The sequence below is a fragment of the Oryza glaberrima genome, chromosome 1, assembly GCF_000147395.1.
Source record: "Oryza glaberrima chromosome 1, OglaRS2, whole genome shotgun sequence".
Lineage (NCBI taxonomy): Eukaryota > Viridiplantae > Streptophyta > Magnoliopsida > Poales > Poaceae > Oryza > Oryza glaberrima.
Window position 1 is genome coordinate 25,215,167 of NC_068326.1, and position 22,168 is coordinate 25,237,334.

The 22,168-nt window shown below is 41.7% G+C and overlaps 3 protein-coding genes and 1 non-coding gene across 4 annotated transcripts; 1 reads left to right on the forward strand and 3 right to left on the reverse strand.

Annotated features, from left to right (window-relative positions):
* The first annotated feature begins 2,433 nt into the window (after window positions 1-2,433).
* Window positions 2,434-5,261, forward strand: LOC127768708 (rop guanine nucleotide exchange factor 9-like). Its single transcript, XM_052294340.1, has 7 exons — window positions 2,434-3,098; window positions 3,197-3,313; window positions 3,419-3,573; window positions 3,656-3,730; window positions 3,830-4,102; window positions 4,291-4,602; window positions 4,702-5,261. The coding sequence occupies exons 1-7, from the start codon at window positions 2,774-2,776 to the stop codon at window positions 5,074-5,076; spliced, it is 1,632 nt and encodes a 543-aa protein (XP_052150300.1). The 5' UTR covers window positions 2,434-2,773; the 3' UTR covers window positions 5,077-5,261.
* Window positions 5,262-5,937: 676 nt separating this feature from the next.
* Window positions 5,938-8,024, reverse strand: LOC127760541 (peroxiredoxin-2C). The gene is made up of 3 exons (XM_052284822.1): window positions 7,758-8,024; window positions 6,675-6,754; window positions 5,938-6,390 (listed from the first exon to the last, which is right to left on the reverse strand). Exons 1-3 carry the CDS (start codon window positions 7,910-7,912, stop codon window positions 6,137-6,139), a joined length of 489 nt encoding a protein of 162 aa, XP_052140782.1. The 5' UTR covers window positions 7,913-8,024; the 3' UTR covers window positions 5,938-6,136.
* Window positions 8,025-9,346: 1,322 nt separating this feature from the next.
* Window positions 9,347-9,428, reverse strand: TRNAS-CGA (transfer RNA serine (anticodon CGA)). The gene has a single exon. It is a non-coding gene; the product is annotated as a tRNA-Ser (tRNA).
* Window positions 9,429-17,671: 8,243 nt separating this feature from the next.
* On the reverse strand, window positions 17,672-21,514 carry LOC127759969 (probable beta-1,4-xylosyltransferase IRX9L). Its single transcript, XM_052284178.1, has 4 exons — window positions 21,305-21,514; window positions 19,765-20,934; window positions 18,663-18,912; window positions 17,672-18,234 (listed from the first exon to the last, which is right to left on the reverse strand). The coding sequence occupies exons 2-4, from the start codon at window positions 20,682-20,684 to the stop codon at window positions 18,064-18,066; spliced, it is 1,341 nt and encodes a 446-aa protein (XP_052140138.1). The 5' UTR covers window positions 20,685-20,934; window positions 21,305-21,514; the 3' UTR covers window positions 17,672-18,063.
* Window positions 21,515-22,168: the final 654 nt, after the last annotated feature.

The window sequence follows — 22,168 nt, forward strand, 5'->3', positions numbered from 1 at the left end:
CTCTGAGTGGCACTTCCTCGCCATGTGTCCTGGCTTCTGCAAAACACTTGTAAGTTGTAACTATGCGTTGTGCTTCGTTGTCGTTCCGATAAAATTGCCTATAATTACAAAGTGAATTTGGTGAGCTTCACCAACATTGCTTACTTAAAAAAGGTACAAAGCCACTAAGTTATTATGAAACTATATATCACCAAATGATTTTTGTGCAACATTACAGTTAACTAATAATACATAAAAAAACAAAAGTTGCTCGTCAGTAACTAGTACAGTAACATCTGATGTGCTGATCAGTGTCATACACAGAACCTAACTACGCCACCTTTGCTATATATACGAATGTGGCAATGCCATTGTCTTCCACCTCTAAACCGGGGGAGGCAGGAAGAGAGAACAGGGAGGGAGAGATGGCAGATTGACCTAGCAACTGCAAGCCTAAGTGATGGCGATCCCCAAACAACAATAGAGAACCTTCGAATAAGGTTTCGGGGTTGGAGGCGGTGGATAGGGGGTGACGAGGATAGCTTGAGAGGGTGCCCAAAGTGGTAAAAGACTGGAGGCAGCGGAGACGAGCGGACAACAAGACGCTAGCGACGCACTAGAGCTACTAGGATGGAGGAGGGACCACCTGACTTTGGGTCATTAGTTAGAAGGTGGGGACAACGGGCACATGATAATGGTGCAAGTGGCTGGAGATGGGGAAGAATAACGGGAGGGGGCACCTTGCCACCACTCAGCTTCGAGAGGAGAAAGGATAGGGGTAGGAGGCTGATACGGTGAGCCTTGCTAGCACTTTTGGCAACTTCCATACTGGCGAGGCAGGAATGCAGCGTTGGGGTAGTGGTTAGGAGATGGAGAGTTGGAGACATATTGGTATCTCAACGATGCAAGCCGCTAGAGACGGGAAAGGTTGCCAGGCCTCAGCTTCGGGCGAAAGAAGGGATAGGGGGAAGGAGGTCGGTATGGTGGCCCTTGTTGGCATTGTTGGTGCCTTCCACGCTGGCGAGGCAGAGAGGTACATTGATGGCGGTGACAAGGGCAGTGGGGTGAGGAATAAGAGAAATGACATGTAGGGCTTAGAGGGTGTTGCAAGATTCTTAAAGCCATCCTAGCATTTTAAAACTCGAGTGATATTTTTTTGCATTTTCAGCTGACTGACAAATCGCAAGCCTCACCTAATGCATTTTTCTTTTTCATGATCCTCCAAGATGCAAATCAATCCCACTTGTTCTTATTTTTACTCAAATATGCTAATAAATTTGTAATGCTACGAAACCACTTGCCCTCTTTTTTTTGCCGGGTCGGCCAACGACCAATTTCATTAAGATTGGGAAGAAAAACAAGGAGAATGTTACAGCGACATTACAATGTCGCGCTAGTCCGGGAGAGATCCCAGACCCAGCGTGAACAAGCAAAGGGGAAAGAGGGAAGGTAGGGCAGAACCCTGACAATACACAACACGATTACTCTCCAAAATGGGAGAAGATCCCAGCTACCCTCCACACCGCAATTTCTTCTTTTATATCCTCGGCTAGTTGCTTCGGAATCTTCGACACATGCTGAAAAATTCTAGCATTTCGTTCCTTCCAAATAAGCTAGCAAATTAACATAAAGGCGTTGTCGAAGTCCACCCTGTAGCTCGTCCTAAAACGGCGCCGCGTTGCAAGCCACCAGTCAGCAAGCATGCTGTCACTGTCCGCCGGGATTGCAAAGTTTGCATTGCACCATCTTATGAACTTTCGCCATACTTCCTCTTGCCCTCTTCCCCCGCTGCTGCATGTCACCAATAGAGATAAAAATAGAGCGGATACATGCGGATATCATTCATATCACATCGGTTTTCGTACTTTTAGCCGGATATGAAAACAAATACGAATAGCTGGGATATAGACATAAATATGAATGATCTCGAATACAAATAAGGATTGAATATGACCAGACACAATACATAAACAAATATGTCTCGGAACACGAAATCCACCTAAACTTCTAATACGTGTATCCGTCGGAAAGTCTAATACCATATTTGTATTCAACTATTCATGTGGGAAAAACATTTGTATTTGTATGATTGTATCCGTATCTGTACCATCCTAATGTATTCAATTTTCTCGATAGGCTCCGTTTTCATCCCTGGCCACCAGCGGTCATCCAGGATCATGCACGCGTTTACCCCCCGCAACGCAGCCAAACTCAACGGCGACGCAACAAGCCAACAACGCTCAACGCATGCCTTGCGAGACCGGCAAAGCCATTTCCATGGCGAACCAGTGGAATTCACGGCGGCAGGCGCGCGCGAGCATCGCATGCCCAAGCTAAATCTGAGGGAAGGAAAATTAGCATGTTGCTTATATTTGGCCGCAGCAATGGCGCGCCATCGCGCGCATGCCCCGTTTTTTGCGTGCGTGTGGTTTCCAACTTTGGCTCGCCCCTCCGGGCGCAAACACCACAACACCTCGCGCCCATGCGAGGACGCAGCCATCCATCCATCCACCCAGCCCCCACACTCCTTCGGCGCGCGCGTCCGTCCTCGATCGCGCGCGCGTCGACGAGCTAAGCCGGCCCGGGAAACCCAAGGCCCCTCTCCCTTCCTCAAGCGCGCCGGCGAGGCCCGCCGGCGCGCGACATTGAGCTCAACCCCCCCGTCGTAGTCGCACGTCGAGCGCCACCACCACCGCCAGCGCGTCGCATCGTACGTCCTCCACGCGCGGCGCCGTGCTAGGCAACCTCCTCTGCTGATCGCCCGCCTCCTCATGAGCGTGTGACCTGCTGTCGAATGGTGCGGCGGCACCTGCTGCGCGGACACAGCCTGGACAGGTTCCTGCCGATCAGGAGCCTCATCATGTCGTCCAGCTCTTCCTTCTCGTCGTCGTCACGGGGAAGCAGCAGCGGCAGGTGGTGCGGCGTCAGCGTGGCCGAGGAGGACGAGGACGATGCCGCCGTCTCCGCGACGACGACCCCGCCACTGCCGCCGCTGCAGAAGCGGGTGCTGTCGAGGAGCCACGGGTCCAAGGCCAAGCCGCTGGGCGGCTCCGTCGACCACCTGCCGCCGGTGGTGCCGCCATCGTCGAAGAACGTCCGTGACAGTGGACCGCCTTCAGGTGATCAACCATATGCAAAATCACAATTGCTCAAATCTTCTTGGATCAACCGCTTAGTTTCGCCATTGATTTGATCGATCGTTCGATCTCTGTTGCAGAGATTGATCTGGTGAAGGAGAAGTTCGCCAAGCTGCTGCTCGGCGAGGACATGTCCGGCACCGGCAAAGGTGTCTCCTCCGCTCTTGCTCTCTCCAACGCCATCACAAATCTCGCAGGTCAGTATCACACCACTCATCACATGCTATCTACTACAAATCTCTTGTGTTCTTGCCTGTCATGATGTTTTTTTTTCCCGTTCTTCACCGTGGCAAAATCTGCAGCTTCGGTATTCGGGGAGCAGCGCCGGCTCGAGCCCATGTCTGCCGACCGGAGAGCTCGATGGAACAAGGAGATCGACTGGCTGCTGTCGGTCACCGACCACATCGTCGAGTTCGTCCCTTCGCAACAGGCGTCCACGGATGGAACCAGCATGGAGGTAGGCCATCCACAAGATCGTTGCAACCTCATTACTATTTCATCGTGCAATTCGCTTCATTTTCGTCCTTGTTGTCAACCAGGTGATGGGTACCCAGCAGCGCAGAGATCTTCTCATCAATATCCCGGCATTGCGAAAACTCGACGCCATGCTCCTTGTAAGCATAATAGCATATACAAATGTCCAAATTGATCTTTTCCCCATTAGTTTTCTGAACCAGCATTACTTTGCGGTGGTCCTTTTGCCGGTGGAGCAGGAGTATCTTGACAATTTCAAAGATGAACAAGAATTCTGGTACGTAAAAAAAGACGCAGATGAGGGTGAAAAGGGCGATGCGCCAAGACAGGGCGACAAGTGGTGGATCCCTACAGTTCGAGTCCCTCCCGAGGGTCTGCCAGATGCGTCGAAAAAATGGATTCTGCACCAGAAAGACCTTGTAGGGCAGGTGCTGAAGGCAGCCATGGCTATCAATGCTGATGTTCTTACAGAGATGGAGATCCCGGGAGAGTACATTGAAACTCTGCCTAAGGTGACTTATAATACCATTAATATTTGTAAAAACTCCTTTCCATACTTTACGCATATCTTTTCTCGAAGTGAGTTCATTTTCTGCTTGATGCTGAGTTGAACAAACTTTTCCTGGATTTTGGAATGTAGTACGGTGTTTTCCTGAAAAACATTATGAGGCTAATCTAACCGAGACTACTTCTCTTGCAGAATGGAAGGTCTAGTCTTGGAGACTCGATATACAAAATTATAACTGATGATCATTTCGATCCCAATGAGCTCTTAAGTTCTGTAGACTTGTCGACAGAGCACAAGATCGTCGATCTCAAAGACCGAATTGAGGCCTCCGTTGTAATTTGGCAGAGGAAAATTTCCAATAAGCTTTCCTGGGGCCCCGGTGTTAGCTTGGAGAAGCGAGAGCAGTTCGAAGAGCGGGCACAAACTGTCCTACTCATCCTCAAGCACCAGTTCCCTGGGGTTCCTCAGTCATCACTTGACATCAGCAAGATACAATACAACAAGGTCAAAAAAAAAACCATAGCTGCATGTTTAGTTACTTTTTTCGGATTTGCTACAGTACTTATACTCATGCCACCTGCATTTGCTACTTCTTTTCTTCAGGATGTTGGGTATGCCATCTTGGAGAGCTACTCCAGGACTCTTGAGAGCTTAGCCTTTGCAGTTTTATCTCGGATCGAGGATGTTCTTCACGCTGATGCCATTGCTAGAGACCCAAAGCGCACGAAATCAAGGAGAAGGCCCAGTCTAGTTGACATCCCAGAGATCATTGACAATGCACTGGAGGAAGAGGAGACTGTGAACAGCATAGATGCCAATTCACAAGTGACCAACAACTCTATTCACTGGCAAGAGCAAGAACACGAGGACAAAGGCGCGAGGCTGAGGAAAGTCCACCGCATGGTCACAAAGAAACTTTTGCACATTGAGAAAGTTGATAATTTGGGGGGTGGGTTGAAAAGCTTTTCTCATAGGTAGCTGTAGCCTGAAAAAATGGTCAGACAGCTGCATGCTTGGTTGTGCTACCGGGGGGAGCACCTGTAAATAGCTCAAACTTCAGAGAGGCTGGATGGGTTGTATTGGCGATTTGGCGGTGTAATCTGCTCATCTCAGTTGAGATGAAATCAGTATGCATATTTCACGGCCTCATTTTGGTTGGAAAATTTTTGCATGAATAGATCAGAAATTCAAAATGTGAAACCGCTAGTATCTGAATAACAGAATGCACACTAGCATATTTTCCTTCGGAATACAAAAGCAGACGTGCGCGCACCAACAGTAACACAAAGATATGCAAGCTACAGTTGCTGTAAACTATGCGGAGTATAAGTAATTGGCAAGATGGCCCAGGCATTAAGCCTAGATTTATCACCATATTTACCTTGTAAATGAAATAACCGCACAGCCTCCTTATTGCCATCTTCGCACGCTGATACTACCTTCTTTTTTAATAGATGACGCCGTTGACTTTTTCTCACATGTTTAACCATTCGTTTTATTCAAAAAATTTACGTAATTATACTTTATTTTGTTATGAGTTGTTTTATCACTCATAGTACTTTAAGTGTGATTTATATCTTATATATTTGCATAAAATTTTTGAATAAAACGAATGGTCAAACGTGTGAAAAAAAGTCAACAGCGTCATCTATTAAAAAATGGAGGGAGTATTAAGCTGTGCAGAGGCAGTATATGCCTGTTCAGAGAACGGGCATTGCTGTTGCGATCCGATCAGTTTCTACCATAAAATTCTCTCTTCTTGACCAATAATCCAGTTTACTCTAGAAGTCACTGTCTAAGTGTCAACGGAAAGATCAAACCTTTTTCTGGAGATATAACTGAAGATTATAACTTAACATGAGCACTGAACATTACTACTTGATTCAACAGTGGATACAGATTCAAACATTATCATAAAGTCCTCACAACTAGGCAGCTCATCGACAATTTTATTCGCACAAGTATTTTGCAGACAAATTTAAACAAGATTGACACGATAGGTCCAAGTGATCGCTGCCGTTCCTAAGAGCTGAAGCTCTTACAGTGCCTTGAGGATCTCCTCAGCACCAGAGATTGTGAATTGGCCACCTTCCTCAATGTTTGCAACAGTAACCTTGAGGTTGTCAGCAAGGAGAGCAAACCGTCTCGAACGAATACCAAGCCCTTTCTCCGAAAGGTCAAGCTCAAGACCAAGTGCCTTGGTGTATGTTCCCAAACCATCGGCAAGGAATTTCACATGCTTATTCTCAGGGTATGACTTTGCCCACGCCTTCATGACAAAGGGGTCGTTAACTGCAAAATTATATCATAGATCCACAGATAAGTCATATTCTGCCACAGCTGCCTTGATTCGGTACTATATACAGTCAGAAAGTGGATAGTGTTTCTACTTTGTACACCAGTCAGTATATCTACCCTACACAACTTTACCGAGAACACGGGAAAATCACAATATCTGAAATAGAATAAATTTTTCCTTTGTCCTTCCATGTTTAGTTCAAATAATTGACTGAAGATTTCTGACAAAAGCTAAATTTGGGAATATGAACATGGAGAAACAAATGACAGAAACATACCACTGACAAGCAAGATGTCGTCTACACCCTTGGCTTTGAGCTGCTCAGCCTGATTTATGAATCCTGGCACATGCTGATTGCTATAGCCATCGAAAAATAATAATAAAAGACATTATGTCAGTTCATCAGGTTTTCAGAAGTGAAAAGAAGACAATAACAGGGTGAGTAACAAAGTAATATGACAACTTAAACCTCTGTGATGGCAAAATAGAACAGCGGGTTCTTATAAAAGGGACAGCAAAATGAGATAATTGGCAGCTAGATATATTAAAACTGCGGTGCCAAGTGCCAACAGAGGATGATGGCAAAGGGAAGGATAAAACATTTCAAGCTCACAAATTTATCGAAACCAAATAGTACAAGTAAAAACCAACAGCATCAGTCTAATCTAAAGAATGAAGACAAAAGTTAGCCAGTTAGGAGCACTTGGATATGAGCACTTTGCTCTCGATAAAATGTGTACTCTGTATTTGTCAGTCATGTGACTCGTGTCTCCATTTTTTCTATTTGAAATGTTTGTTTTAGTTCAGTTAGCTGCATCCAGGTTTACAGATTTTCTGTGGGAGATTAATCAACAAGAAAAGGCTATCAGCTTACGAAATTCTGAGCGAATCTCCACGGAGTAACTATAGCCAAAATCTCCCTTTTATATCCTGCCACCCATCTTGGCTTAACTGCTTCTAGCATAGATGCCCAAAAATTATAACATTTTCTCTCGCGTGCTCAGAAGCTGGGGAACAACACATGGAGTAAACCAGAACAGTGGATCGAAGTCTACTTTTCAGTCATGCAACTAGCAATATATAAACCCACATCAAGATTTTTAACCCTAACTCTGACACCCAAGGAAGTGGGAGTGACTTCAGAGCTCGTCAAATCAATCCCATAAATTATGAGTATCTGTATAATAAAGCAGTAATCTTGGATTTGGTCCGGACATCAGCTAGTACACATTTCAGTTTTGCAGTAAAATTTGTCGATCTGATAAAAAGAAGTCCCATTTTTTAAGGAATTTTTTTTCAGGGAAATATAACGTCTCCAAGAAAGAGGGGGGAGAGGAAATCGAAAAAAGGAGGAAGAGACCTGCAGGTCGGGGTGAAGGCACCGGGGACGCCGAAGAGGACGACCTTCTTGCCGGCGGCGAGGCCGTGGACGGAGACCTGCTGCAGCTTGTCCTCCCCGTCGAACCACCCCAGCTGGCCGTCGGGGAGGGTGTCGCCCACGGCAACCGGGGCCATGTCGCTCTCCCGGATGATTCTTGTGTTGCCTGCCTGGATGTGTGGAGGAGAGGAGGAACAGAGTTAAGGAGAGAAGGTAATCGACAGGGAAGGGAGATGAGTGATGATGAGGAGAGGAATGCGAATAAATAAGGGGCCCTCCCCTCCCCACTGATTGTGATATGCTTTGGGGTTTGGTTGGTTGTTGGGAGCTTCGAGTGTGCCGCCGTGTGTGAACCCAAAAATTTGGGCGGATATACGAGTGGTACTGTACTACTGTGTAGACTTTCAAGTCCTTAGACATTAATTATAAATATTAAACGTAGATTATTAATAAAGTCTATTCTATAACCTGAACTAATTCGCTAGACGAATCTATTAAATCTAATTAATCGATGATTAGCCTATATGATGCTACAGTAAACATGCGCTAATTATAAATTAAGAGGAGATAGAGAAGACTGGGAAGATACGCAAAACGAGGTGAGCAATTAGCGCATGATTAATTGAGTATTAACTATTTTAAATTTTAAAAATGGCCTAATATGATTTTTTAAAGCAACTTTCCTATAGAAATTTTTTTGTAAAAAACGCACCGTTTAATAGTTTGGGAAGCGTGCGCGTGGAAAACGGAACAAACTATCTCCCAATCTCACGGTGGCGAACGTAGCCTAAGTAGTCTATGTTTAATACTTCAAATTCATCCGATATAAGAGTCACTGGATTCAAACACCACCTTACACTGATCTCGGTAGATTGAACGGATCGTGAAGTTTCTTATTATTAGTAGAAAATAAATTGTGAGAGTACGCTATTCCCGGATTTGTACAGGATATGCGCACCAGAACTGAATATGAGAAGAAGAAGAATCATTTACCAAAACCTGGTACGTTCGCTCTTGTTGACACTGCCCGTGAGGCCGTTTCAAGTTTTCAACGGATCGCGGACTTGGTGGATCATACGTGTTCGTGCAAGGAATGATCGTGCCGCAGTGGGGCTCGAGGAAATTAAACTTGTACTGATGCTGTTTTACCTGACAAGAAAATGAAAACACCGCAGTGGGGCTAGAGGAAATTGAACTTTGTACTGGTGCTGTTTTACCTGACAAGAAAATGATAGAGGAAATAAAAGAAAATGATAGAGGAAATTAAACTTGTACTGATGCCGTTTTACCTGACAAGAAAATGAAAAGAAAAAAAAGTCAAGAAAATGAACTGCAGTGGGGCTAGAGGAAATTAGGCTCCCATCGAATGGCCTAATAAGCCAAAACAAAAAGCCAAATTTTAAATTTTCAAACTTAATTTTGAAAACGATTTTGAGATATTTTTAATCTAGTTTAGTTTTTTTTTCAGCTTTTAAGTCACAAAGAACACATATATAAAAAGTTTTATATATAAATTTATTTTTATTTTTTAATAAGCCGTCTGGTGCTGTTTTACTTGAAAGAAAAAAGTACGTCGACAGCAGGATTCGAACCTGCGCAGGCAAAGCCCAACAGATTTCGAGTCTGTCTCCTTAACCACTCGGACATATCGACTATTTGATAGTGGATGGAGGTGACAATTTATTTATACTCTACTACTTAGTATCAAACAATTTTCCAACGCCTAGTAGCCAACATTACGTGCCTTGGCCACATCATCTGCGTTGCTGTCCTGTTTGTATGCTTCTATTGCCGTAAAAATATGAAGTACAAATGAGAATGCAATATGGCTGTATTTTGTGAAGCATATAACCCTAGCTTTTCGGGGACGGTGCGTGACATTCAAAATCTAACCCTCTATTCATGGAAAATGTCGTTTTAATCAGTTTCAAGCCCAATTTTCAAAAGGAAAAAAAAAGACCCCTTTGAAAAAAAGATTAATAAGAAAACCCAGGAATGGGAAGGTAGGTATATAATGTCATGTCCATCGAGTTTCTACACGAATTAAAAATATAAGAATTTTTTTTAAAAAAATTGTATTTGGTATACACATATGAGAAACACAAAAAAGAATTAGAGTCATGCATGGGAGGAAGAACAGATCGTAGTAGCATTATAAATTATTAGTAAAAAATGTATTGTTTAGAGAACGTGTAGTACGTAAAACGTCACGTGTGTACGTAACGGAAGACAATGGTAATTTTGTATGGTTAAAAAACGGTGAAGTTTTTCCGAATGTGTGAATATTAGTTGAGCTTATAGAAGTTGCACATCTTCTATGTAATTGAGAAAAACCCGATTATGTTGCAAAAAGACTAAAAAATACATGTAATCTTGGACAAAACCAAAAGAAAGAGATCACTTGCTGCTAGCAACAATTCAATTAATAAATGTGGTAATATTAAACAATCCTTGCTCTGTAGTAAATCTACAAACGGCTGAAGAAGTACTATACTATTCTACGAGACATGCTAAGGTGCTTGGGAATGATGACATCCGTTGATCGGATGCAATCCAACGATATGGATCTATATATGTCTAGAAAAGCACAACAAATAAAATGCGCAGGGTAATTGTCAAAAAAAAAGAGAGTATATTTTCTAGATAATGGAATAGAACATTCCGACCTTTGCTTAAAAGAGCTTCAATTATTACAACTAGGAAAGAAGCCCGCGCATCTATGGATCTATATATGTCTAGAAAAGCACAACAAATAAAATGCGCAAGGTAATTGTCAAAAAAAAAAGAGAGTATATTTTCTAGATAATGGAATAGAACATTCCGACCTTTGTTTAAAAGAGCTTCAATTATTACAACTAGGAAAGAAGCCCACGGAGATCATTTTGTTTATTGTTTATGTCAAAAGCGTTTCCTAGATTCAAATAAAAATCACTATGTCCCGGTTATATATAAATTTGCCTAATATCACCACTACTTATTATTATTATTTTATTTTATTATGGAGACTTATTATCGTTCTTTTGAAACCAAAGTGATTATGACCCTGTTTAGATGGAACTAAAACTCCCTATCACATCGGATGTTTGAATACTAATTATAAATATTAAACTTAGACTATTAATAAAACCCATCCATAATCTTGGACTAATTCGCGAGACGAATCTATTGAGCCTAATTAATCAATGATTAGTCTATGTGATGCTACAGTAAATATTTTCTAATTATGGATTAAATTAGGCTTAAAAAAATTGTCTCGTAAATTAGCTTTCATTTATGTAATTAGTTTTGTAATTAGTCTATATTTAATACTCTAAATTAGTGTCTAAATACAGAGACTAAAGTTAAGTACCTAGATCCAAACACCACCTATTTAATAGATGAAACTGTATTTATAACATCAAAATAAGAACAATACATCGTTAATCGACTAAAAAAATTATCTCCAATACTAACCTAATTGTTCATGTCGATCTGACTTATTTCCAAATCTATGTATAAATATTCCAATAATATTTTATCAAAAAAATATATTATAACAATATCGCTTCTATGAGTTAATAGGATAATAATATTAAAATTTGATATGAATGCCCATCTAACGGATGAAGCCGAACATAACTACCAAGGCTTTCTTCCTCGATACCTTGAAACATGGGTCACATATCGACATAATCGTGCCCATCAAGACCATCGTGGAGAACAGTTTTAACGGCTAATTCACTATTAGTACCCTCATAAAGGATTGCATCGTTAATTAAGTACCCATGGTGGCTTAACTCATCCAAATGTATGCCTTTGCTATATCATGGTAGTATAGCAAGCTTTATTATCTATGCTTGGCACCCTTTTGAGAATGGAAAAAGAGAAGACGGAGGTGATTACAATAATCCTTTTTAAAGTTTGAGTTGTTTTGTGGTATATAGTAGACACAATTTGTTTATAGTGTAAATCAATATTCTCAAATTTCAATAATACATATACAATATTCTTATTTGAAAGTGAGTGAGGTTATCATGTTAGTAGAGTATATGACATACATCCATCAACTATGCCCGACACATCAGAATTCCTCAAGTATAAGAAAATATATTATGGGTGTTACTGGATTGTTTATTTGTTGCCAAAACTATATGACAAACAAAAAACCTACATATATGACCATAGTTCTCATGATGGATTAAGGGGTTGTAGTATAGCCATATCACTCACTAGAAGTATTTTTAATAAAGTTTATCATGTCTATGTATCATGTGTGCTTCTCACTTTTCAAATACCAATCAAATAGTTCTGAAAAATTCAAAAAAAATATTTGAGAATCGTAATATCTCACATATTAAAATTAGATAAGATCTACTTGAAAAAAATATAACTAAATTCTGTTGTTTTCATTTTTCATTTTTACATATGTAGATTCAAATTATTTATCAGGTGATATTGTACACCATAATTATTTGAAAAATTATTATGATATTAATTATTATGTGCCATTATGTATTTATCAGTTAGCACTAACTACTATAGGTCAATAATAGTTCATTTAATTAAAGGAATACATCAGAATTATTAAAATTGATATATATATTTAATAGACGAACACTTACAGACCATTGAATTCATATTACATCTTTGATCTAGTTTAACTGCGTATGTTGGTTGGGTAATATTTTTTATATCATGGAAAATCATAGTTTAGAGACCATTGATTTTCTCTGATCATAGTATGTATGTATATTTTTAGCTATATATTTATATTTTTACATGTGTATATATGTTACTTTGCTTTTTCTTACATGGGAGATTTTGGTTTTTTTGGGGGGGGGGGTGGATTGTTTTTTCAATAGACCTAATTTAATGGTATAAAATAACGGGTTTACTAATTTAAAGTTTGTAGAGTAATATATTTAAGCTCTATATCATAGAAAATGCAAAGGGTGATGGTATGGCTCACACTATTTTTTAATTTATAATAAAACATCAATATATAGATTTAAATTATTGATTTAATCGTCAAGAATATAAAGAACTAAATTGATCATAAAACCAACTTATAGTTTTCAAAAGTTAAAACATGCATGGAGCCCTCCACGAAGATGACACTGACCTAATTTAAAGTTCGTAGAGTAATATATTTTATCTCTATATCATAGAAAATGCAAAGGGTGAAGGCATATATATATGGCTCACACTATTTTATAATTTGATAATAAAACATCAATATATAGATTTAAATTATTGATTTAATTGTCAAGAATGTAAAGAACTAAACTGACCAAAAGTTAATACATGCATGGAGCCCTCCACGAAGATGACACTGACCGTGATAACCATGAAAGTCTACATTCAATCGAAGATATAAATCAAATGTTGTTTAGATTTTATTATGCTGTAGATATCTCAACAACCTAAAAATAAGAAGAGCAGATAATGCATATACGTGCTTGAGCCGTGAGCTGATGGTGATTATCTTGGCTGATCGTTTGGGCTGGTGCTTTTATAATTAATCTTGGCAGTGATTTTTTTCAATCATAGTTATCAATATCTTTGGTTTTTATTTCGTTCGTACATACGTATAGCTTTTGCCTTTTTTTTTCCCGGATGAATTAGATTTTTTTTTTTGAGAATTACACAGTACAACGCAGACACTCACAACGCACACGCACTCACCCCTATGAACGCACGCACGCAAACCCTACCCCTATGAGCATCTTCGAAGACTGGGCCGGCAAATCCTGGAGAGATTGACGAAGTCATCATAGGCGTCTCGCTGTCGACGGGTACGTCGCCTACCACTAAAAGCACAACGCCGTTAAATCCTGGAAAATTCGCTCCCACGGGGAGTCGAACCCAGGACCTCAGGTGCTACTGAAACTCTTGTAACCACTAGGCTATGTGAATAGGATATTGGGAGCGAGAGATTATTTTTTATAGATTTAATAATTTGAACGGGATATTAGGAGGGAGGGATTATTTTTTATAGATATAATAATTTAATTGTCTAAAATAATGGTCTCTTAGCTTTAAGTGAAAATCGAGGATTAAATGTTTTATTTTAACTAAGAATTTCTATTATTTTATTTAATTTATTATAGCGCTATTTAGCAACGTAGAAGCATTTGTTGAGTGACACATGGTGACGTGAGAGCGTTTGTAGGAAATTTAATGGAAAAGTATAACAAAATAAATGATAATTACATATTTCTTTAGTAAATAAACATATGTTCAAACGCCAATAATATTATGAAGGTATATTAGGTAAAGCAAAATAATAAAAGAAGGGGAATAAGAAAAGGAAAAAAGTGGGGTATGTTAAGTTCGTACTCATACGTACGTACTTGCAGGCGGTGAGGGAGGCATACGTATGAGGGTCTATTTTTAATCTAATATAATGGTGTAAAATTATAGACCCACCAATTTAAATGAAAATTGAGGGCCAGATGTTTCCAATATATTAAAACGCCACATGGCGACTTAGGAGCATTTATAGAATTGCTATGTGGCGGCTTAGGAGCGTTTGTAGGAAGTTTAATGGACTTTTAGTATATAATAGATGTAGCACTCTAAAACGAGCGAAGTTCAAATAAAATTAAGAACACCAAACTAAGAAGAAAAATAACCCATATAGGATAAGAAATACACATTTATTGAAGTTTATTTGTAAATCTCAATTTATTATCCCTAAAAAAAATTACATACTCGTAGTCTCGAGAGATGAGTTAGAGATGGGATGTACAGTACATTGGGAGGTGCCAGCACTGTAAAATATCTCACTACTCTATTCAGTCTATACCCATCCTGCCTAAGCACATACTTCCACAGGCGCGTGAGATGGCGGGAGCATGCATTGCGGCGGTGGAGCTTCCAGCGGGCGCCACGGACCGCCGACGATCACCAGGTAGAAGCGGCTCTCCGGCACGGTGGCGCCGAAGAGGCGGAACCCGCGGCGCTTGAAGGCCCAGATCTGCACGGCGTCGTGCTCCCTCAGGCCGGTTCCGGCGATGAAGTCCATGTAGCCGGTCCCCTTGATGATGGTGCCATGGCTGCTGTCCCAGAGCACCAGCCGCAGCTCCTTCATGGCGCCGCTCAGGTGCAGCACCGTCACCGGCACCCCGCCGTGGTCCTTCCCCTGCGCCTTCTTCCTCGGCTCCTTCTCCCTCCCCTTCTGCTGCTGCTGCTGCTCACCGTCGGCGACGTCGACGCTGCCTTTCTCCGTTCGTCGCTTCTTCTTCTTCGGCACCGGCTTTGGGCGAGGAGGAGCCTGATCCTCTCCCTCCACGTTCGTCTCCGGCGTCGTTCCCTGCGGCTTCTGCAGCTCCCCGTCTGCGGCGGCGGTGGCGGCGACGACGACGCTGCCTTTCTCCGTGCGTCGCTTCTTCTTGGGCCTCGGCCTCGGGCGAGGAACCCCCTTCTCCTCGTCGTTCTCCACCAGGTTGGCCTCCTTGGCCTCGTCGACGGTGAGCATCGGGAGGAGGCGGCGCTCCACGCCGAAGATCGGGAGGCGGAACCGGTTCTGGTGCGGGTCGAGGTCGGTCCTGGTCACCGTCTTCCTCGCGATGAACACCACCGGCTGGTCGTACGTCAGCCCCAGCCGCTCGAGCAGTATCTTGCGGATCCACGCCGGCTCCGCGGGCGGCGCCGCCGCCGCCTGGTCGTCGGCCTCCTTCCTCCGCGCGGCCGCGGCGGCGGCGAGCGGGACGGCGCGTATGGGCCGGGCGTCGATGGGCGCCACGTACGGGACCAGAGCGCCCGTCGCCGCAGCCGCCGCCGCGCGCGCCCGCTTGGCCTCCCGTCGTCGTTCCCGCCGTTTCGCAGCGGCAGCGGCAGCGGCATTGCGCCCGTCGACGTCGCACGACGGCGCCACCGCGGCGAGAGGCCGCTTCATGCCGGCGGAGTAGCCCGCAGCAGCCGGCGGCATAAGGCGGGGCAGAGAGATCACGCTGTTTCGTCAACACCGAAGTATCGCGATCGATTTTAATTTGCTCGTATTCTTCGATCGAATTCTCCCTCGGGAACTCAATATGGAAGGGGGTTTGGATGGCGCATATGCCCTGGATTTATAGGCGCGAATGCGTATGCGCCTCGAGACCTGATCGGAGTCCAGGGCGATCGCTGCGAACGCAGGGCAAACTCATCGTGTCCGACACGGAATGGAATGCAACGCATCCGACTGGATAATCATTTTCGCTTTTATTTTGTCATAGTATTGTTTACGGCATACCGACTGGTGAGTGGGTAACGCAGCCTGTTAGAATGAGCCGGCGTGGGGAAGGAGGCTTTCCATAATTTTGGTAACGGATTTTTGCATTTGGACGCCTGATTGGAGTTGGAGATGGCCAGATGGTGGGGTTCCGGTTTCCGCGGGTTGAAAGAAGGAAAGGGCCCACTCGTATCGTTGGAGTTGGCCCGTTTGGTTCAGATTACTCCTGGGCCCAAGCACAAATGGCCATTCTGTATAGTATCTGAATTCCCGTAAAAAAAATATTGTATCTGAATTTGTGTTTTTATATCTCAATGTATAAGTTGAGTTTGAACCTAATATTTCGTAGAGTGGTATATGTATTATATGAATATTATCATTTTTTAAAAAAAAATGGTAACTATTTTATATGGTGTATAAGTTTGAGTTGGAACTTAATATTTTGTAGAGCGGTATATGTATATTATATGAATATTATCAATTTATTAAAAAAAATTGGTAACTATTTATATGGTTTTTAAAGGGGGTTGCTAGTGGGCGGGTGATCGCTTCCCTCTCCTCCTAGCGATCACCCATCCCTCCCTCCTAATATTTATCTTTCATCTCTCTTTTTTACTTTTTTATTACATCATAAATTTTAAAAAAATAGTAAAAGAAAATTAGGGGAAAAAATCTAATACTCTCATTCATGTGCATAGACTTTATACCGTAAACTTTGTATGCATAAACTTTGTGTATAGAAATATTTTATATATAAAATATTTGAATCCGAATTTGAATTTGAATTGGGTACATAAACTTTTGACTTATAAACATTCGGTGTACAAACTTTAGGTAGATAAAATTTAGATGGGTAAACTTTAGGTGTATAAACTTACTAAAAGAGAAAAATATAAAATATTTGAATTCAAAAAAATATAAAATATTTGAATTCGAATTTGAATTTGAATCGGGTATATAAACTTTTGACTTATAAACATTCGCTTTACAAACTTTAGGTGGATAAACTTTAGATGTGTAAACTTTAGTTGTATAAACTTACTAAAATAGAAAAATATCAAATATTTGAATTTGAATCAGGTACATAAACTTTTGACTTATAAACATTCGTTGTACAAACTTTAAATGGATAAATTTTAGATGTGTAAACTTTAGGTGTATAAACTTACTAAAAGTGGAAAATATAAAATATTTGAATTCGAATTTGAATTTGAATCGGGTAAATAAACTTTTAACTTATAAACATTCGCTTTACAAACTTTAGATGTATAAACTTTAGATGTGCAAACTTTAGGTATATAAACTTACTAAAAGAGAAAAAGAAAAAAACACGATCGCCGACAGCAATCGATAGCCCGTTAGCCTTTCCACGTGAGGTGAGCTTGCTTGCTTTCCGAAAATGCTGAGCTCTGACCATACCTTGCAATGCATTAATTTTATATTAGTAGGATTTTAGTTCAAATCCCTTAAAATTACCACGAATTTCTCCGTTCCAAAGGAGGCTTTACATAGGGAAATTTCGGTACTACAGCTGGTATAGGAAGCCAAGCCACGAACATTCTCAGTGAATACATGATACATTAGCACGCAACACGATATTTGCATTGACAGGAATTCAGAGATCAGAACAGAGCAAGGTGCAACGCAGCTGAGGAGAATGAAATATTGAAAAGGAACTTGCGAGTTAGGACCAAGCACACCATTGTGTGTACAATCTATGGTTTTGATTTAACCTTTGTTCATGTATATCAAAGAGAGTATCTGCTTTGCTCTTCAACAGTTCCAATGGAGGGGAACATTCACATCTGTGAGGTGATATGTATGTATATAACGGACAGAAACGAGAAAAAAAAATGAAATGTACATGGCTATATCTAGCTGGATGAATAGGGGGAAAAAATGAACATATAGAAAAGAATGCAACAGAGAGAAAAACTTTCTTTTGTCAGGCTTCTCACTTTTCAACTGTTACTAGTATGACATTATTTGGACCAGATCTTGGCAGAGCAGCTTCTCATGATCCTGGACGCTACCAAGTTCAGGAAGGCATCATTCCCACTAGGATGGCAAACAAAAAGAGGAGCAGCAGGACAGTTATGTTATTGGCACAACAGCATCCAGATTCCTCTGCAGCAGCCAGCCAATTGGGTAGTTGACTTGAGGAGGTTCCAGTTCGAAATTCCAGACCATAACACGAGTGCAATTATCCCCAAGGCCTTCCATTTGACTCTCGTCCTCAACAAGCTTCTCGATAAATCTTGACTCCTGTAATGCCAAGATGTTTCAGTATGATTGCTACCTTCTTGAGTTGCTTCTAGTAAGAGATACTTCCTATCTACTATATATTAGCTTCTATTTCATGGTTGTATCTAAACTTACAAGGAATTGCCATGTGTTACTAGTTCTTCACAGCACTTTGTCTTATGTACTTTATCTAACTGGTACCACAATGGTTGCATTTGCCTCACCTCAATAATTGTGTAATAAGTTAACCGAGCTTACCAGATCTTGAAAAGGCGTGTTTAACTAGGATAACAATCATAATAATACAGTTTGATAGACATTCTGATAAAAAACTTTGTAAAGCAGAAATTAGGAAGTCGGTTTCAGTTTATATCAGACAACAGAAGCTCCACAGCTTATTGAAAACGTATTTTCAACTGCTTGAACACATAAATACTAAAAAAACTCACCTGCAAGCCACCTCTGCCACCTGAATGGACTATAATAGACTCTAAAGTGGGGCTGTTCCATCTCTGAGGATCCCAAAGTATAGTGCTGTTAAAAGCAAATCCAGAGAAACCAATTGGAAATCGACGTGATACACCCCTTCTCTGATTTGTATGCCATCCAGTGACTTGATTACCCTTACAAAGGGGGCCTTCTAGAACCACTCTGTACTTTGTCCCAACATGTATTGCTACTGGCCATGTACCAAAACGCCTGCAGAACATAGGACAAAAGCATTAGGAACTGTTAACTGCCAATTCCATCTTTGTGTGGGGACTATCAAGCCATAATTATTGAGCTGAATTGATTTATCCAACTGCAGTGGTTGTAGCAGTCATCATAAATTTCATTTATTGGGCTAGAAGGCTCTAACGAATTTTTATCTCTGCATCAGAAAGCACTTAATTTAAATGACTGAAACACAAGGTACTAAGATATCTTTAGAGAAAATGAAGTGAGATCATCAACCAAACTTTTATATAGTGGAGAAAGCAAATAAGAAAGCTCTGTGTCACACTATATTATATTGCTGAGAATAATCCATGTTTTGGGGCACCATCATTTAGATATAGGGAACATCAGAGCATATCGAGAATAAACTTAAAAGTACAGGAAAGGAAGAATGACAAAAGCAGAATGACAGGGAAAAAACAAGAAAGTGCGTCCGCGCCAAACTCCACCACAAAAAAAAATGCATATCACCATCCAACCAATAATTTGCATATTTAGCTACTAGAGATTAGAGAATATCTGAGGAAAGTTAACTAGCACTTAAACAATTACTCTTTACCAATAGATTTGACAACTAAAAATAATCAGTAGAAACTAGCAATCATAGACACCTGGTTTTCGTATGCAGCAGGTAGTTAAAGATTTTACAGCATTGACATGAAATGAATAATAGGAGACCCAGCAAAACCAGACAAACAATAATTTCTACAATCTTAATGCCTAAAGGTGGAATGGTAAAGTATTTATACTATTAGGTTCTGTCAGGAATTTATGAAAAACAAGGTCATAGTACATGCCGGTGCAGAAAAGAAAGTGTTAGCAAAGGGTTGTCACCTTATTTTCCGCATTTCTTCAAACAGGTCAGCTGAGTATGCTCTCTCTTCATCAGCGAAATGCACTATACCATCTAGACGGTGCTTCTTAATGTGAAAAATTGCATTATTCTTTTGGCAGACAACAATCTTCCTTATATTTGTAGTATTCCGATTGCAGATAAGATGTCTGTACATGACCCCAGAAGACCTCAGTATTTCTGCAGTTTCGCGGGACTGATATGGCCACTCTGCCACTATCCACAGAAGAGGAGGCGGGACATCTTTTAACACATGAGCCAAACGATTTAAGTAATATGCCTGGTGTGGTCGAACAGAGGTTGTTGTAATAATTATCAGGTGCTTCCTCACAACAATGCCAGAATCATTAACAGAATGTACGATAGGCGAGGCTTCAACAAAGTCCGCCTCGTCATCCAACATTGCAGGAACTGGTGGGCCCTCTTCAACCTGTGGCTCGCTGCTTGCTTCAGATTCAGCCTCGGCTACGAATGGCTCCAACTTGGTGCCTTGACGCTCTACCATTTGTCTTCTGTCAATGGCATCCCCATCAAATGGAAGCCTCCCATTTTCAGAAGCTATCTTTCCTGGTAGATCCACGGAAAAGGGTGGCGTGAACCCAATGAAGATACCAACCATGAAGCACACTAATAACTGCAGCATGGCCCTCTTCAAGCTCATTCCCTTGGACCTTGACCTCTCCAAGGACCGGGCATGCTTGTGGGATGATATAGCTGCCCAAGCAGACTTGAGGCTGCTCGACATCAGGACAAGGTCCAGCGAGGCCACCGATGTCAGAAGCCCCCTCATTGCAACATAGGACTGCGAGTACGCCAGCTTGGGAGACGGCGAGGGGTCAAATTCCTCCCAGTCCTTGACTGACCCCTCCCGCTGCATTGCCCCGGCATTCCTTCGGGACATTGCAGGATCGCAACAGTATCAAGCATGTACAGCTCTCGAACCAAGCAAAGGCATCAAATTTTGACACGAAATCGCTGCTTTCAGCAACAGGATTCAGCTCCAATCACTTCATCTCCTATAAGCTCAAACTCTAACCTTCAATTAATTGCTCGGTACAAATTGGTATCACGGCCCACCGTAATGTACTTATATTCGCAGAATTCTGAATCCGCGGCCGAAGGACGCGTTAACTTTCAGACTTTTTCTCTCGCTGCAACCCAAATTCTAACATATTAACACATGGAGATCATAGATCTATAGTTAAAACAGGAAGGACAGGAACAAAGGAGATAGCTTTAAGCTCAAACCAATCTAGAAAAGGACAATCTCAGATCAAAAGGACCAAATACTTCCAGAATTCCCAGAACCAATCTCGAAACAGCAGCACAAGCAGTACCCAAAACAAAAGTCTAGAGGAAAGAGAAAAAAAAAACTAGAGAGATCACTTCTTGATCCAAACAGGACAGAGCAAAACATCCCACCACGAAACGCCGCCAAAAATCCGATAATAAAGAAACAAAAAAAAATATCTTTCCTCCAAAATAAACAAAATTAAAACAGGAGGACGCAGGCAGGGATACCTCGGGATTGGGATTCGAACCCCAAGCTGGGAGGGATATGTATGTCGGATCACTTCACGAGGCAATCCCCCCCATCCCTCCTCCTCCTCCTTCCCCCTTGTTCTTGGGCTGCTCGGCGGATTCGCTCGCGAGTCGGGACAGGAGGAGTTGGTGAGCGAGGAGGGGAGGGAGAGAGAGAGAGAGAGGGGGGGGGGGGGGGGGGAAGAAGAGGAGGAGGAGGAGGAGGAGGAGGAACAAACGGTAGGAGGGATATGGCGGCCCGGTCGCCGTCGGAAGGTGGGTTGGGGGAGAGAGAGAGAGAGAGAGCCCCTGGTTGCATTTAAACCCCTCATCTCTCGGCATTTTAGGGTGGTAATCATTGCCCGGCCGTTCTTCAGAGATTATCCCCCCAATCCAAGTGAATGCCTGTCTCGCCCCAATGCGGCATGACAAAGGGAAGGAAAGACTTGGGGAGTATAGTAGTCGTTCCGATTGATTGGTTTTCTTTAGGGGATTAATAAATACTAATGATTTGATGGGAGTAGATATATATTGCTACAGTTAACTTGTGCATAAAGCATTAAAATGACATGGACAAAGATTCCGTTTATAATTGTCAAGATTTTGGCAAAACAACACTTAATTTGGTTGTTGAAGTTTGTATTCTCCAAAATTTTTGCATGTAGGAAGAGCATATATAGTTGTATTGATCTTTTGTTTAATATCACATCGACAAATAGTGGGATGTATAAGCTTAATATATTCTCTCGTGTCTAGTTATTTGCGGCTTCTCATATAAATCAATGATTCAGTGTTCGAAAAAATATATAATAATTCTATGGTTTTATCTCTAGTTGATAGCCTTATGGTTCCCACCAAAAAATG

Coding starts and splice junctions, on each gene's coding strand:
- LOC127768708 (XM_052294340.1), top strand. CDS start 2,774: ATGGTGCGGCGGCACCTGCTGCGCGGACACAGCCTGGACAGGTTCCTG. Junction 3,314..3,418: donor CGCCATCACAAATCTCGCAG/GTCAGTATCACA, acceptor CAAAATCTGCAG/CTTCGGTATTCGGGGAGCAG. Junction 4,603..4,701: donor GCAAGATACAATACAACAAG/GTCAAAAAAAAA, acceptor TCTTTTCTTCAG/GATGTTGGGTATGCCATCTT.
- LOC127760541 (XM_052284822.1), bottom strand. CDS start 7,912: ATGGCCCCGGTTGCCGTGGGCGACACCCTCCCCGACGGCCAGCTGGGG. Junction 6,755..7,757: donor GCCTTCACCCCGACCTGCAG/GTCTCTTCCTCC, acceptor CGATGGCTATAG/CAATCAGCATGTGCCAGGAT. Junction 6,391..6,674: donor CGACATCTTGCTTGTCAGTG/GTATGTTTCTGT, acceptor ATAATTTTGCAG/TTAACGACCCCTTTGTCATG.
- LOC127759969 (XM_052284178.1), bottom strand. CDS start 20,684: ATGTCCCGAAGGAATGCCGGGGCAATGCAGCGGGAGGGGTCAGTCAAG. Junction 18,913..19,764: donor GAAGAAATGCGGAAAATAAG/GTGACAACCCTT, acceptor TATGTTCTGCAG/GCGTTTTGGTACATGGCCAG. Junction 18,235..18,662: donor GTGGCAGAGGTGGCTTGCAG/GTGAGTTTTTTT, acceptor TTGGCATTACAG/GAGTCAAGATTTATCGAGAA.